The following is a 14516-nucleotide window of genomic DNA, read 5'->3' on the forward strand; positions in this document are numbered from 1 at the left end:
CGAAAAGAAACACTTTCATGTTGCTATCTCATAAGAATATGCTTAGGAATCCTCTCCAACTTTTTTTTCTGCAATTTCGCTTCGAAGTATTAGAAAAATATTCTAGAAATATTTGAGAAATATTCGCAAAATATTCGACTCGATTCGCACTCACGCTCCAAATTCGAATTCACTTCGCACCCAAAATTTTATTATTCGCACAGCTCTAATTTTATTGCAATATCATTAAATAATGCTGCTTGTTTTCCAGCCTCAAAGCTACAATACAGTCACCACCATATAAAAAAAACTTCAACATGATGAAACTCTCGATACAAAATTCTAGATACAATGAAGTATTCAACTTTTTAGAACTTCATGTCCTTATAACACCACATATTTTTAGCCTCAATGTAATGAAGTTTAGCTGCTGCCGCAAAGGAAGACCGAGGCAATAACTTGAAAACTTCTGTTGGTGCTGGTGGTCAAATGTCTGAGTGAATGCTTTTTTTCAAATCGTGTGCCGCACAGCGGAGCAGCCTCTTCCTGCAGTAGTTGCGAGGACTAAAGGGAACCTGGATGCTGCGGACACCTTGAGCATGCATGCAAGCAGCCGATGCATTGGTGCACTGGTTGCTTAGTTTTGTATTACCAATCAAAGTGCGCACCCCACTGAATTTGTATTTCTTTTGAAACTTGTGCTTTGGAAAAAGGCTGGCACAGCCCAGTGGCTTGAAAGAGGGGTGAGACAGCTGCACATATTGCACATTTTTGACATTATTCAGTTTTCCTGCGCCAAAAGCATAAAATTGCTCAAAATTGCTCCGAACTGCTCCAAAACTGCCCAGTAGAGAAAAAAGGCCGAGTTGACATGATTTTCCAAGCAGTGCCTAGCAGCGCCGAGAATACCAAGAAAATAAGACGTTCGCAGAACACATAGACGTGCTCAAGTGTGTTTCTATGCACCTTTCTATTTAAGGTTCCCATGGTGCCGCCATAATCTCCTCTGGGTTATTGTGAATATGCGTGATCACCCAAAAATGTGCTGCCATGCTCGCCCCGGGTGTGCCGCTTCTACTCGCTAGGCTGTGTGCTCTGGCGCTACTGTCGCTTAGCGAAAACTATCGAGTGGCATGCGTAGCGGGGTTGGCTCTCAGGTTCTTTGTTGTGCGTAGCGTGCTCCTGTGGTCGCTGTGGTTTTTGTGTCAATGCCGTTGCGTGTGGTCACCCAAGCACGCGTTTGCTGTGGGAGTGTTCGTATCATAACACCCCATACTGTGCATGGGTGAGGCGAGTACCTTGCGTCAACTAGCTTCCTGCATGCAACACATCTCTGCGATGCCGTAGTGTTTTTGCATGAGAAGGCAGTAGCGGACTGATGCGAAGAGTGTTTGTGTCGTCCCCAAATAAAAGCGTAGAATACGCATACAACGGTGGTATGCTCTCAGTACCATACGCGTGCATTTGACGAGATAGTCAGAGCGGCGAGATGCCCGCGCTGCACTCGTGAAGGTGTAGCGCGCTTTTGTTGTCGCCTGTTAAAAGCGTGCAGTACACTTGACGCTACGTCAACCGCGTGGCAGAGCAGATAGCTGAAGGCGCGCTTCTTGCGATTTTCTCTGGACAAAAGAGTGACCTACAGAAAGCTTGAAAAGCTAAATAAGCAGATGTACAAAAAGCCAAAGAAGTAATCTGCAAAATCATATCACTGATCTTAAGAAAAGGCCTTCTGCTATGTAACAATTCTTGTGCATTCACAATTATTTTTATTTTTGAGAAGTGTGATGCTTTTTAGTTTTTTTTTTTTCAAATGTTCATGAAGTGAACCTAGTTTCCAGAACATTTTTTCAATTATTTCATATGTTGTATGCTACTCGGGCAAGATAGGTTGCATGGTATGTAAAAAGGTAGTGTAGCTCACACCTGGTGATAATCTGTTAAAGAAAACTTTCATATTTAAAATATGTACTTGATGATATACGTTGGTACAAAGTGTTTTTTTTTCAAGTTCCTAAGATGACATATTGAATGCCACTAACTGATCCAAATCGAGGCTCTTCTGCTCCAAAATCAAAATTTTACTGCCCCAAAAACTGCCAGCCAATTCAATTTCTGCCGTATCACTCCTGCTGGTGCTGCATACCTTTATTTCAGTAGAGAGATCACAAAGCATAAATGTGCACAACAAAGGTTTGTTTTAATCTCTCGAGTTATCTGGAACCTGGAAAGTCCGAACAGATCAAAAGAGGCACAACCAAATAAGTTAGGAGCATCATTTTGAAAGGAAAGTCAGCAATCACAAAGGAGGCAGAGGTGCAATACAGCATGCAGAGCGACAAAACTTTGCAGTATTAATACTTTTGCACAGCCTTAAGGATGTCCCTGGTCAATACATTTGAAGGTAACCACAATGACTGACAATATTTCATAGAAATTTCACTTGGGCAACACTTTGAATATCTGTAAATTTATTCTCCCATCTGCACATGGAGAAGAAAGCAGAAGCTGAAGGCTGTATATCGTTGTTGACGATCTGCTGAAACAAACTTATCATGGCACATGCTATATTTGCATTCTTGACTTTGTGCGCAATAATATCGAGCACATCTTCAGTCATTAACTCGGTACAAGTTGCTCATTCAACCTTGTCAGTTGAAAATAACGAAACACTTAAACAGAGATAAGTGTATGTTTTCACCTGCCAATGTTAGGGATACAACTTAGTCATCTTCAGTAAGAAGATACTTCTCTTGTGGAATTCTTTGCTTAGAAGCTGGGTATGTGGCTATTACATCAGTCAGCACAAATGAAGACAACTTTTTTTTTCTCACTACAGTCATCTTAATGACACGTTAGAATGGCATATCCGTGTCACATGGGCGCTTTTCATCGCATCAGGGCCGATGCAGATCAACTCAATAGGGATCAGGTGCTGCTGCACGGTCACCTTTAATCAGGATCATGCCCGATCGCGATCTACACATCACAATCTGGCTCCCAGATTGCGATTTGGCTGAAGTATGCGCCAAACTCAATCCTGATTAGCTTTGACCGTGTTAACGGCGACCACTGGTGAATGCGATCAAGAAACCCAATCCAGATCGTCCCTGATAGCGACCAAAAATGCTTGTGTGTCACTGGTATTAGACACACACGTACACGTACACACGCACACACACACACACACACACACACACACAGAGATTAAAAAAAAAAACAACAAAAACTTATGAAAGCCCCAGTGGAGTGTCACAATCGTGCACCCACCTGAGGCTGGTGCGGTGCCTCGGCAGCCACTCTGGCAGAGGAAAAAAGCTGCGCAGCGCCTCCTAGCATTGCTCCAGTTGCTCCACCGGGAAAGCCGTTGAGGAAAGGAGGGCAGCCACCCAGGCCTCCCGCATTCAGTGTTGCCTGCTGAGGTTGCTGCAAGAGAGGAAAAAGAGGGAGAGCCCGTTGCCATATCTGAATTTGCCACAGCTGCTGTTCATTCTTGCATGCAATATTGAATGCTTATGTGACCTTAAAACATGTGAAGACGTCCATACGGACGACTTCACACACCTCAGCAATAGCTCCAATAGCAGCAGTGCCCAACTTTTAAGCACTTAGTGGATGCATCAAACACGTCATCTCCAGTTGAAATTGCCTATTTTTTACCAGCCCCAGGAAGATCGTAATTCAAAAAGAGTAGCTCACAACAAATTATTACAGCGTTTTTCAGGTTCTGTGCTTTTTAAAAGCAAATTCATCCAAAACTTCCTTGGGCGATGCAATCTGATATGAAACTAAAACTACCTTCACAATGGAGTCAAGAGCGGGCCAGGCCAGTGTTATCGCCATAGACCCTTGCATAATTATAAAGCTAGCTTTCCTGTGATGCAGCTAGCCTAACTAATGGCAGTCACTTCTGCGAACAGTGTGTTCAAGCGCAGTTTGCTTGCGCTATGACGTGGAAAATGTACTCAGCTCTCTTGATATAAACATGCGTAATAGACATCAAGCACGACAGGTGCTGCCATTAGTTGGGCAAATATGCAGTGCAGGGAAGTACACTTGTGGTTTATGAAAAGGGTCTATTGCAATCACAACGTGACAGCCACGATGGATGGCAAATCCACACAGCATAACAACGATGAAACACCGCTTTCTGTCCAACTACAAGTGCATTTTCAGCCAATAAGAAAATGCACATGCTCAGCCAGTGGTAACAAGTCCTGTTACGTGCCTCCAGCGCATTGGAGAATTGCAGCGTTGCAGGCAAAACTAGCAGTGATTAGTCTGACGTGAGCCATGTGAAAAATTCAGGACGTCAAACGCACTATTGACCATAAAGAGGAGACCACAGTCATAGCGATAAAGTCCTGCCTAAGGCTGGTGGCAATGGACATGAAATGAAGAAAGTTTCAATCTGTGATGGTAAAGTTTACTGGTTTCTTCCTACGCACGGAATCATGCCGTTTTTCTTGCTAAATAAATCGGGGGTGCATTCAATCAAGAAATGAGGTGTCAGTGCAAGTGGGATCTACACAATGATTGTAATGACCATTTCCGCTCAGTGCTCCATCTCTCCCCTGAACCATACATTTTCCCCTCTCTTGTTACTCAGCATGCTATTGAGTGGGATGGCAAACAGTTTTCCAGTTCATATGCTTTCATGCAGATACGCTCAGAAGTTTCTACGCTCAGAGTTCAAGTGTGTGGTGGTGGGGGGGGGGGGGGCCACAAAACATTTGTAGAGGTGTGGGATATGCTTGAATTCTATGTGGCACGCATCTCATGCATAATCTCATTGAGTAATTATTACCAGTGTTGTATGTTTGAAAACAGTAGGAAATAAAACATAATAGAAGATACAATGCTTATGCAAAAAATGAATTCACTGCAGAGTGCGATTAGGAAGAAAAACATGGAACAATGGCTCGGGAACGAGAATTGAGTCCTTGTGGGAATGTAGTAATGAGAATTACAGTAGAATATCTGTGATATGATCATTTTATTCTTCATGCAGCACAGAGAATCACACAGACAGCGACAGATCAAGACAGGACAGAGCTCTATTGTGCGATTCTTTGCGCTTCTGTCTGAATTACGAAAGGGGAATTTTAAGGGCTCCCTTTTCTTTGCTAGACCACATTTTCGCCTCCATCGAAAATGCATCCACAGCTAGTGGTGCCTTTGCACCAGCAAGCAACAGGGGCAAAATGGCGGCCGAGCTGCCGAACGGAGAGATGGGTGAGCTACGCGAAAGCGAACCCATGATGCCGATGCAAGCGGCAGCGATGGCTGCAGTCCCGAGTGGGAATGATACCAGGCTCCCCTTTGGGAGAATGGGAATCGCTGTCAGCAGGCAAGAGCGACTGAAGGCCCAGCAAGATGATCCGTTTTGTCACTAGGTGAGCGACGGTCTCAGGGAGACGGAGTGCCGAGATGCTGCTGGTAGTGTGGCGGGCGATGGGGGACAGAAACCAGCGTGTGTTGCTGGATCCCCTGCGGATACATACTTGCTGGATGATGATGGGCTCCTGCATTACATAGCCGCCGATGAGGAGTCTGTCGACCCGTTTAAGGTGGTTATGCCCAAAAGTCTGAGAGGTGCACTGTTGCAATTCTCTCACGACGAGCCTATGGTCGGTCACTTGAGTGGCCCCAAAGCTTTTGCAGAACTGAGCAAGACTGACCTGGCTTGGCATGAAGCCTGACATTTTCCGCTATTGCCATTCCTGCCACGTCTATCAAGCGGTGAAATGAAGGGGTGGCAAGCCGCCCGACCTGATGAAACCGATTGTCAGTGAGCGTCCGTGGCAAGTAGCCACCTGTGATCTAATGGGGCCGTTCCTGAAGGGCAAGCAGGGGTTCATACATCTGATGGTAGTCGTGGATCATTTTTCTAAGTGGGTGGAGTTGTTTCCGCTTCGGAAGGTGACAGCGCGAGCGGTGCTTGAGAGGCTGCAAGAAGTGTTTTGTCGGTATGGCTTTCCGGAAAGGCTGATCACGCACAATGCGTCGTACTTCACCGCTCGGGTGTTTGGTGGTACGTGCCGTTCTCTAGGAATTGATCACTGCACCACTTCGCTCTACCATCCCCAGTCTAATTTAACAGAGCGATACAATCCTACGCTCAAACCGATGTTGGTGGCCTTTGCCGAAAGTCAAAAGGACTGGGCAGACCATTTGAGCGAGCTCGCATTCGCAATCTGAACCTCCGAGAGTCGCCTCTACTGGTTTCTCTCCCGCTTTCATCAACTTCGGAAGGGAGTTGGCAAGTCCGGTGACCAGTGTTATGCAATGCCAGCTTGGAGACGAGGAATCACCGGCAGACTGTTCTGCTTACGTGTCGACACTTCGGGACAGGCTTTATTGAGCTCTCAGTAGAGCAAGGCACAGTTTGGCATCGGCCAGGGCTCAGCAGAAGGCCCAGTATGGCTGGAAACATCGCCAACTTTCATTTAAGGTAGGTAATTTTGTCCTGAGGCGTAACCACGCTCTTAGTGACGCGAGCAAGGGGTTCTCAGCCTCGCTCGTGCTTAAGTGGCTTGGTCCGTTCCCTAGTGGAGAAAGATTGGACTCCGCTCTTGTACTTGCTGAAAGATCCCCTTTCAGGAAAACTCAGCTGTGCCCACATCGCAGACCTGAAAGCCTTTGCGTCGAGGTCGGACGGGCTTGTGCCAGCGCCCAGTGGCACTCCACGCAAGCAACGGGGGCACACCCGGGATGGAGGCCGCATACGGACCACACATTGGTACAACCTTAACGATTTTGCGCCGCCGCAACCGAAGGCCCTAACTATACTATCTAGCCTCAGTAGGCTAACCTGTTTACGGCCAGTGCTAACAAAGAAGTCTGCCCCTGCCCAGTTTGCTGCTGTTCTTCTGGGGGGGAGGGGGGGGGGTATTCATACATCTTCATTTCATTCATACATAGGGGGTTTGTTTGAATGTTCATGATTACTTGATGTGTTTTGTTTTTTTTTTGCATGTTTTGGAATATTGAGTCTCATTTTGTTTTGTTTACATTTTGCCGTGTTTCTTTTGCCTGCGGAAGGGGTCGTAAATACTGGTGCTTATGCGGGGGGAGAGGGACAAAGGACACTTTGCGCCTTACATCGCGAGGCGCGTTAGAAGAGTCCCATTCTTCGGAGGTGTGTGTGTGTGCGTACGTGTGTGGTGCATCTGTGCATGCCCGGGGAGAGTGTATGGGGTCGTGACGATACCATGGAACCTGGCTGCACCCCGCTCTCTGCAATCACCGAGAAGAAGCCTTGCCGTCGTTTCCCTCACGGCTCTTGTGCCAGGATAGCTGACATGGGAGCTGTGCCGGACTCTCTGCCGACACCAGAACGCCTTACAGCCAATTTGGTTTGGCCTCAGGATTACAGCAGAGGGGCCAGCTGTCCTAGCGAGCTCTTTCGTCATCCAGCTGGTAATTCGGAACTCCGAACCACCCCCCGAAGCTGCGTTTGTCAAACTCGTGCGTCTGTTGTTGAGAAGAGCGACGAGCCGAAGGTGAGCCCGTTCCGGGCATGCAGACCTCAAACAGGCCTCTTGCCTCGCACTCTGGCCAATACAGTCGAACCCGGGTATATCAAACTCGCCAAAAAACGTTTATTAGTTCGATATATGGCATAATTCGATATAGGCCCGCTATAGGATTTGACACAAAGGCACATAATAAGAAAAGTACTTTATTAATATGGTGGCTTACTTGCGTGCCCTACTTTGGAACAAAATAGTCCTGGATTTTCTTCTGTGTCAACGACTTCGCTGCCTGCGACAGCACGCACGCCTCCACGTTGTCCAACGAGTCTGAGCAGCTGAGGCCACAACTTTCCACATTCACGCAATAGCGCCGGACCAACGCAAGTGCACTAATCACTTCGGAGGATGTAGGCAATGGGCCGTCGTCAATTTCCTTATTGCTGTCGCTTTGGCTCGTGGTCGGCACGACGTCTGCAACATAGTCCTCATCTTGTAGCTGACCCATGATGGCGACATCATCGTCCGCACTGACGAACTCGTAGAATATCGATCCGTCGATAGCTCCCGGGAACTCTGCCAGCTCGCTCCAAACTTCAGCGGAAACACCTGCGGTGTCTTCAGTGCTGTCATCGGAATTTGGGGTGTCATCACCAGGCATGCGGAAGCCGGCATGCCTAAAGCAGTTCTGGATCGTCTCCTTCGTGACATCTGCCCATGATCTACTCAACATAGAAAGAGCTCGACCCGATTTATGATTTCGAGTTTTGCGGCGAACGGCAAATTCTGCCTCTTTGCACAAGCCATGACGACAGCGCGCCAATAAAGTTCACAGAGCACCAACAGGCAACACCACCAGCACGGACCACGCTGAATGAGGACTCGAGGAAAACAGGCAGCAGCAGGCACACAAGCATAAATAAAGAAAAAATGGCGCTCACTTCTACCGCCTCCGCGCCTCGGAGAAAGCACGACGGCCTCTGATTGGCTGCAAGCGCTGCGAGCGGGCCAGGATCATTTCTTGCAAGGGGGTGTTCGCCCGTGCACAACTGGGTGTAAACCACTTTTTCTAGTGTGGCGCCGGCAGTTTTCCCCGCCACCGCGAGGGAAAGCCAACTTGCTGGGGCACTTTTGAGGCACATGGAGTTTGATATATCGGTTGTCGTTGCTATTTTCATTCGATGTAACAGTAACTTTTGCTATATATTCTCAATGTAAATTTACCGTGTTTAGAAACTGTTCCATATACCGGATAATTTGATATAAACGAGTTCGATATAGTCGGGTTCGACTGTATTACGCACCGCCTCCCTTTCGTGCTGTGGACGCTTCCCACACGAGCATCACAAACACCCGTAGCACCATTTTATAGTGTAGCGTATTTCAAATGTATTGTTTTTTTATTGTTTTTCTCCGTTCCTTGAATTTGAGGGCTTGTTAGCAGCAGCTGCAGGGCTGGGCTGAGGTTAGCTGTTGCTCACTGCATGATGTCTTCGCATGTATGGGTGACGACCGGCTGCCTTTGCAGCCCGGTATAGGGTGAATTAAAGAGAGGAAGATGTAGGGATCCAAGGCATGCCTGAAGCCTCTGTGCGGGCATTTGACCATTCTGCCAATCCCTTCCCTGTCCCATTCTCCCGCTACGGCAAGTGGTGGCATCTTTCGCCACGCGCCGGTTCTAGTGGTGGCGCTGCACGTGGTCTCAGAGCCGCGAGATTCGCCGTGACCGAGACACATGAGCGCGGGGCTCTCGATCTTTTCGGATGGTGCTGGGTAAGCACGTTTCCTTCTTGTCCGACGTTCCCTTTGGGAATCGCTGGATTGTAGCCTGCTTGGGTGCCTCGGCATCTTCGGTGGGCGTGTTTACCTTTGTGTTAGCTCCAGTTTGTAGTGTGCACGTACCTCACAGGAGTACGGCCACTAGCGTGGGTTCGGACTTAGCGAGCCACAGGGCCGCGTTTGCCGTCGCCTCGCGTGAACTAGCGCGCCGCTGCACACGTACGTTCGAGCGCAAAGGTGGCGAGCGCAACGCGGCAAGTACACAGTACTGCTCTCGAGATCCGCAGCAGTTTATTGCCTGCGGCAACACCACAAAACGCCGTACAACGCCCGCTCCCAAAGGCGGCGGGAGAAGCAAACAGGCTTCACCACGCCACGGGCGAAAATACAACACAAAGGGTGCTGCTAGCACGTCTCCGCGGGCAAAGGGCTCACGGCGACACGCCGCTGAGGGAAAACGGGTCCCTCGCGACTATGCTGCGTACTCTTACGATCCGCGACCACAGGGCCCGATCGCTCGAGTGAGGGTAAACTCCGCTCGCGTTGGCTTCGATAAGTGCGGTTTCGGCGTAGTATGACCACGCGCGAATGCACCGCACCGCACTTCAGCCTAGCGTTCGGAATAGGACAACGTAAGTTAAGCACTCGCCGCTGGCGCAAGGCACCGTTAGCGAGTTCTGTCCGAGCGAGCCAGAAAGAGGAGCCGACGGACGGGAGAGAAAATACGTGCTTACCCTACGAGGTTCAGAGAGAGTCTCAGCCCCCCAATGCCGCGCGAAACGTCTCGCGAGACGCGAAACTCGAGCGCAGCGCCCCCGTCAAGGTCCGATGCCGGGAGAGGGAGGTTAACGTCACTCCCCGCTCGCCCAGTGCCGTAAGACGGCGGAGGAGGGGAGCGTCATATGATCGGACATGGGGATGGCAGAAATAGGCGAAAACCCACGCAATGGCGATGGGCAAGCCTCAATCCCCACAAGTTCCGTACGTTAAGCCAAAGAGCGGTGCCTAATTCTCGTGCATGGTCGTACTACGCTGAGCCACACTTGCCGGAGGCCAACGTGTACGGAGTAGGCTTGTGCGAATATTCGAGCACTTCGAATATTCGATCGAATATTACAGTATTCGAATTCGCTTCGAAACGAAGTTCAATTCCAGGAAATTTCGAAGTATTCGAAATGAACGAATAGACATATATAAACCGCATGTAACCACCTGTAAAGGTTGTTTCACTGCAGTGGAGGTGTGCTATACGGTGAATACACCTTTCCAGGAGAAATTTGCACTGCCGCGAAGCCCCACTTCAAGGTTAAATGAACATACAGTAAAACCTCGTTAATTCAAAGTGATTGGCACTGTGAAAAATCTAATTAGGTGGGTTTTCGAATTAACCAAACATACACCAAACATACAAAAGCGGGATGCAAGGAACTTTGAATTACAGGAAGTAATCAGAGGTGGTCGTTTGCTGTGCCTGCTAGTTTGCAGCTATAAAGGTTATGTTTCCCAGCAATACCTGGTCCCAATTTTGCCGCTAAACTGGGGAAACTGCAGGCTTGGAGCAGTATGGAGCAGCAATTTCCACTTGGTGCAGATCGGTGCAATTTGCGCAGGTTTCCCATTACTGAAAGTGGTGCTGGATGAGCATCAAATGGTGACAGTACGATACCACTCACCGATTCCTCCTGAAGCACTAAGTTAAACTAGCGAAACCAAGAAACAATGGTTTGTACCATTAACATCTATTGTCTTCACTCAGACATTTTTGTCATAATACATCACAGCAAAGCTGAACTTGAAGAAAACAACAATAAGAAACAAACAAAAAGAAAATTGGGCATTGCTGAGAGGAGACAAAATGCAGTGCCGTGTTTATCTCCTCTCAACATTGTCCAGTTTTTCAGTGCTATTTTCAAGTTAAGTAATACACCTACCTATTAACACAACTCAATACACTACGGCAGGCCACAACCTGTGTAACATTTTGGAGATAAGACTGCTGCCATTTTACCTGGTGGTGAGGACATAAAAGAAACGTGCTGCTTCATAGATGTCCCCCTTGCGCCTGCATAGCTTAATATTTTGCGAAAGAAATAAAAAGGAGGGCACCGCCACTCACATGGTGGTAAGAGTGCTGCTCTAGTACCTGCTGCTCTGGCACTGTGTCTGCAGCAGCAGCAAAGCGATTGTGTTGCAACAGAGTGAGGCCATCTCCCTGGGGTCCTGTGGCATGAGGGTACTGTACCCAGCCCGGCATGGCACTCAGGTCTGGAGTAAGGCTACTCCCACCTGCACCGCCACCCACACCTGCGGCACCTGCAAAGCAAGGGTTCATGGTTCATATCTTTTTAACACAGGCCTTCATGTCTGCAGGGTGCATTCGAGTTCCATAGTTTAAGAATTCCAGTAGGTAAAAAGGAGAGTCAATTTCAAGGTAATAATAACTGTTGAGGTTTAATGTCCCAAAACCACAATATGATTATGAAGGACGCCGTAGTGGAGGGCTCTGGAAATTTTGAACACCTGGGGTTCTTTAATGCGCACCTAAACCTAACTACACAAGCCTCAAGCACTTTTGCCTCCATCAATAATGCGGCTGCCGAGGCCAGGATTCGATTGCGCGACCTTCGGGTTAGCTGTCGAGCACCGTAACCACTAGACCACCGTGGCAAGTAATTTCAAAGATACAGCCAACCAGCAATGTCAAGTGAACCATAAGGCAATGCTATAAAGCTTGCAAAGTTATTGATGATGTCTGGTGCTGGAAGCATCACACACAATCAGCAAATGTTCCACTACCAAGAGTGACATGCATGCTGAAAGAGCACCTTGCAATGGCTCACTATTTCCCTTTGCATAACCCTCATCACAATGAAGCCACTTCCTACAGCAGAGAAGGGTCTGAAACATTGCTTTTATGGGACAAACTAGCACTGTACTTTCCGGTGTATAAGACGCACCCCCTACTTTTAACGACTTTCACGAAAAAAAAAAATGATATACAAGACACATGTACGTCAACTCTGTCAACATGATAAAACATGACGACGCATGCAGGGTACATTCAGTGCGAAATGCGTAGTCATGCACGGCGTTGAATATCTGTAAGCAGCAGTACAAAACTTGCGAATAACGCTGTCCCGAGGCGCAGAAAACCAATATTTATTCCACTGAATCTGAAGCTACATCCTCTGACGCACTGTCAAAAGTTCTGCCTCGGTTAGCAGCATCGTGGAGTTGTCGTTGTGGGCCTCTGAGTAACTCTTTTACGCGGCGTTGTAAGTGCCTTGGAGCACATCGTTAGCGCTGCCTTGACGGCATTATGAGGCCTGGCAGGAACCAATAAACAATGACCGCGCCACACGTTACAAAATGTAAATGGTGACCGGAAGCCGAAAGGTGCGACTACTGCAGTACTGGAGCGACGTCTTACGCAGAAGCTGATGATGACGATAACGAAGTGGTATTTCCGCTTTTTTAATTGGCATTGCGGGTGCTACAATGTTACAATGAAACATTGTGGTGTCCTTGTTTGTTTATAGCCTCAGTTGCGTAAGCTTAATGATTAGTTTAGAACGAACAATTCGAACAGTACAATAGTGCACATGACGATGGTGGCTTTCAGTGCGGCCGTAATCTCCGTGGTCGCTGCACTGCTTGAACAGCAAGTAGCTGACATCTAAGACCACACCGCTTCAGTTTATCGTAATCGCAAATGAAATATCGACATACTGGTCTCGTAGAGTCGCATGACTTTTTGCGTATACAAGACACACCTTTGTATAAGACGCACCGGCGAAAATATCGGAAAAAAAAGTGCATCTTATACAACTGAAAATACGGTAATTGCATAAATGAAAACATGAAGCAATGAGCTCATTTCTATGATGCCACTAAATCTGCATTTTTTTTAGTCTAACTTGGAGATTTCTACACAGCCTTACATTTTAGGTCGAATGCCCGAAAAAAACCACCAAGGCAAAAGAGGAAGAAAACATGAACACTGTGCGCCTTTTTCCTTCATCTTATTCAAGAAGTTCAAGGCGCTAACACGACAGGGAAGGGCACAATATTACCAACTAGCATGCCTTACCGTTTTGCTTCCTTCACCTTAGTAATTTCTCCATGCATACTTTAGGATGAATTACCAACTAGCCCAATAAACCATAATATTTTCTTTTGGCCTCATTGATAGCCTTGCTCGGTAGTAACAATAAAGCCCCTTGGTTCCAAATGCTTCTAGCTCATGGCAAGTGCTAAACATGTAAAATGTACTGACAGCGGTGTTGTTCCTTCAAGAAAGCGAGTGCCGAGAAAGAAAACTCACATTCACTTCGGAGATGCAATGCAATGCAATTTCTACAAAAATTTAAAGATGGAGCAGGAATTCTATATTTCAGTGATCAGAGACCACATACACAATGCCTGAAGGCACGGTGGTAGAATAGGAGAGGTGGCCAAACGAGCGCTGCGAGCGCGTCGTCGAACTGCTCGAGTTGCTCGCGGACGCCACTAGGTTCGTGACGGGTTTGTGGGCCGAAAGACGCGCATCGCAAGCTTTTGCTGCGCTGTGAAGGTCGGTTACTATAGCCATTTTTCTGGCTTTAAAACGTTGTTTGTGTTTTTACTAGTAGCTTGTAGTGGCTGTCTGCCAGCTTCTACCACAAAAGTAAGTGTACCAAGCTTTATGGAGCCTAAAATTTTTTAATCGGCGCGGGTAGAGTGTACTAGAACAGAGGAGTGCTCGTAACGGCCGCAGCACCAATGTACAGAAAGTGAGGCCCAAACAGGTCAATCCACTTGTGGCGCTGCGATCAGTAGTCTGCAGTGTGTCGTCGTTTAGAGTTGCAAGTGACTCCGCCAAAGTGGTGCAGGGGTAGAATGCTCGCTTCCCACTCAAAAGGTCTGAGTCCGAATCGCAGCTGTAGATGGCGGGTCTTTATTCTTAGTGTCACCTTTTATAGCTGTATTGGTTTTCCTTTGTTTTTTAAAGCTAGCTTCTGTTGCTACGTATTGCTACAATAAGTAACATTAAATGTGAAATCTTGTTTCGAGTCTCGTATACGTCACGTTTTTGTTGAATCCCGGGCGGTGGCGCTGCAAATAACTACACGCTCACTGTCGAATTTCTTCTATTTTACTTCCAATTTTGCGTTACTTTTTGAAGCAACACGTAGCAACTGAAGCTAGTTTTAAGAAACAAAGGAAAACCAATGCAGCTATAAAAGGTGACACCAAGAATAAAGACCCACCATCTACAGCTGCGATTCGAACCCAGGCCAGTGGGAA

The 14516-nt window shown here is 47.5% G+C and overlaps 1 protein-coding gene across 6 annotated transcripts in view; it reads right to left on the minus strand.

The window, feature by feature from the left end:
• The window catches only part of LOC119391221 (ankyrin repeat and KH domain-containing protein 1), a 204064-nt gene that overhangs the window by 11787 nt on the left and 177761 nt on the right, over positions 1-14516 (minus strand). For 5 of the 6 annotated variants that reach the window (XM_049414348.1, XM_037658948.2, XM_049414346.1 and 2 more), the window contains 2 exons: positions 11347-11543; positions 3247-3402 (listed from right to left, as the gene is read on the minus strand). In XM_049414348.1, the coding sequence (XP_049270305.1) occupies positions 3247-3402; positions 11347-11543 (353 nt within the window). The remainder of the gene's footprint in view (positions 1-3246; positions 3403-11346; positions 11544-14516) is intronic. The other variant, XM_049414349.1, reaches the window with a different exon arrangement.

This window comes from Rhipicephalus sanguineus, chromosome 1 (assembly GCF_013339695.2).
Source record: "Rhipicephalus sanguineus isolate Rsan-2018 chromosome 1, BIME_Rsan_1.4, whole genome shotgun sequence".
NCBI classification, from domain to species: Eukaryota; Metazoa; Arthropoda; class Arachnida; order Ixodida; family Ixodidae; genus Rhipicephalus; species Rhipicephalus sanguineus.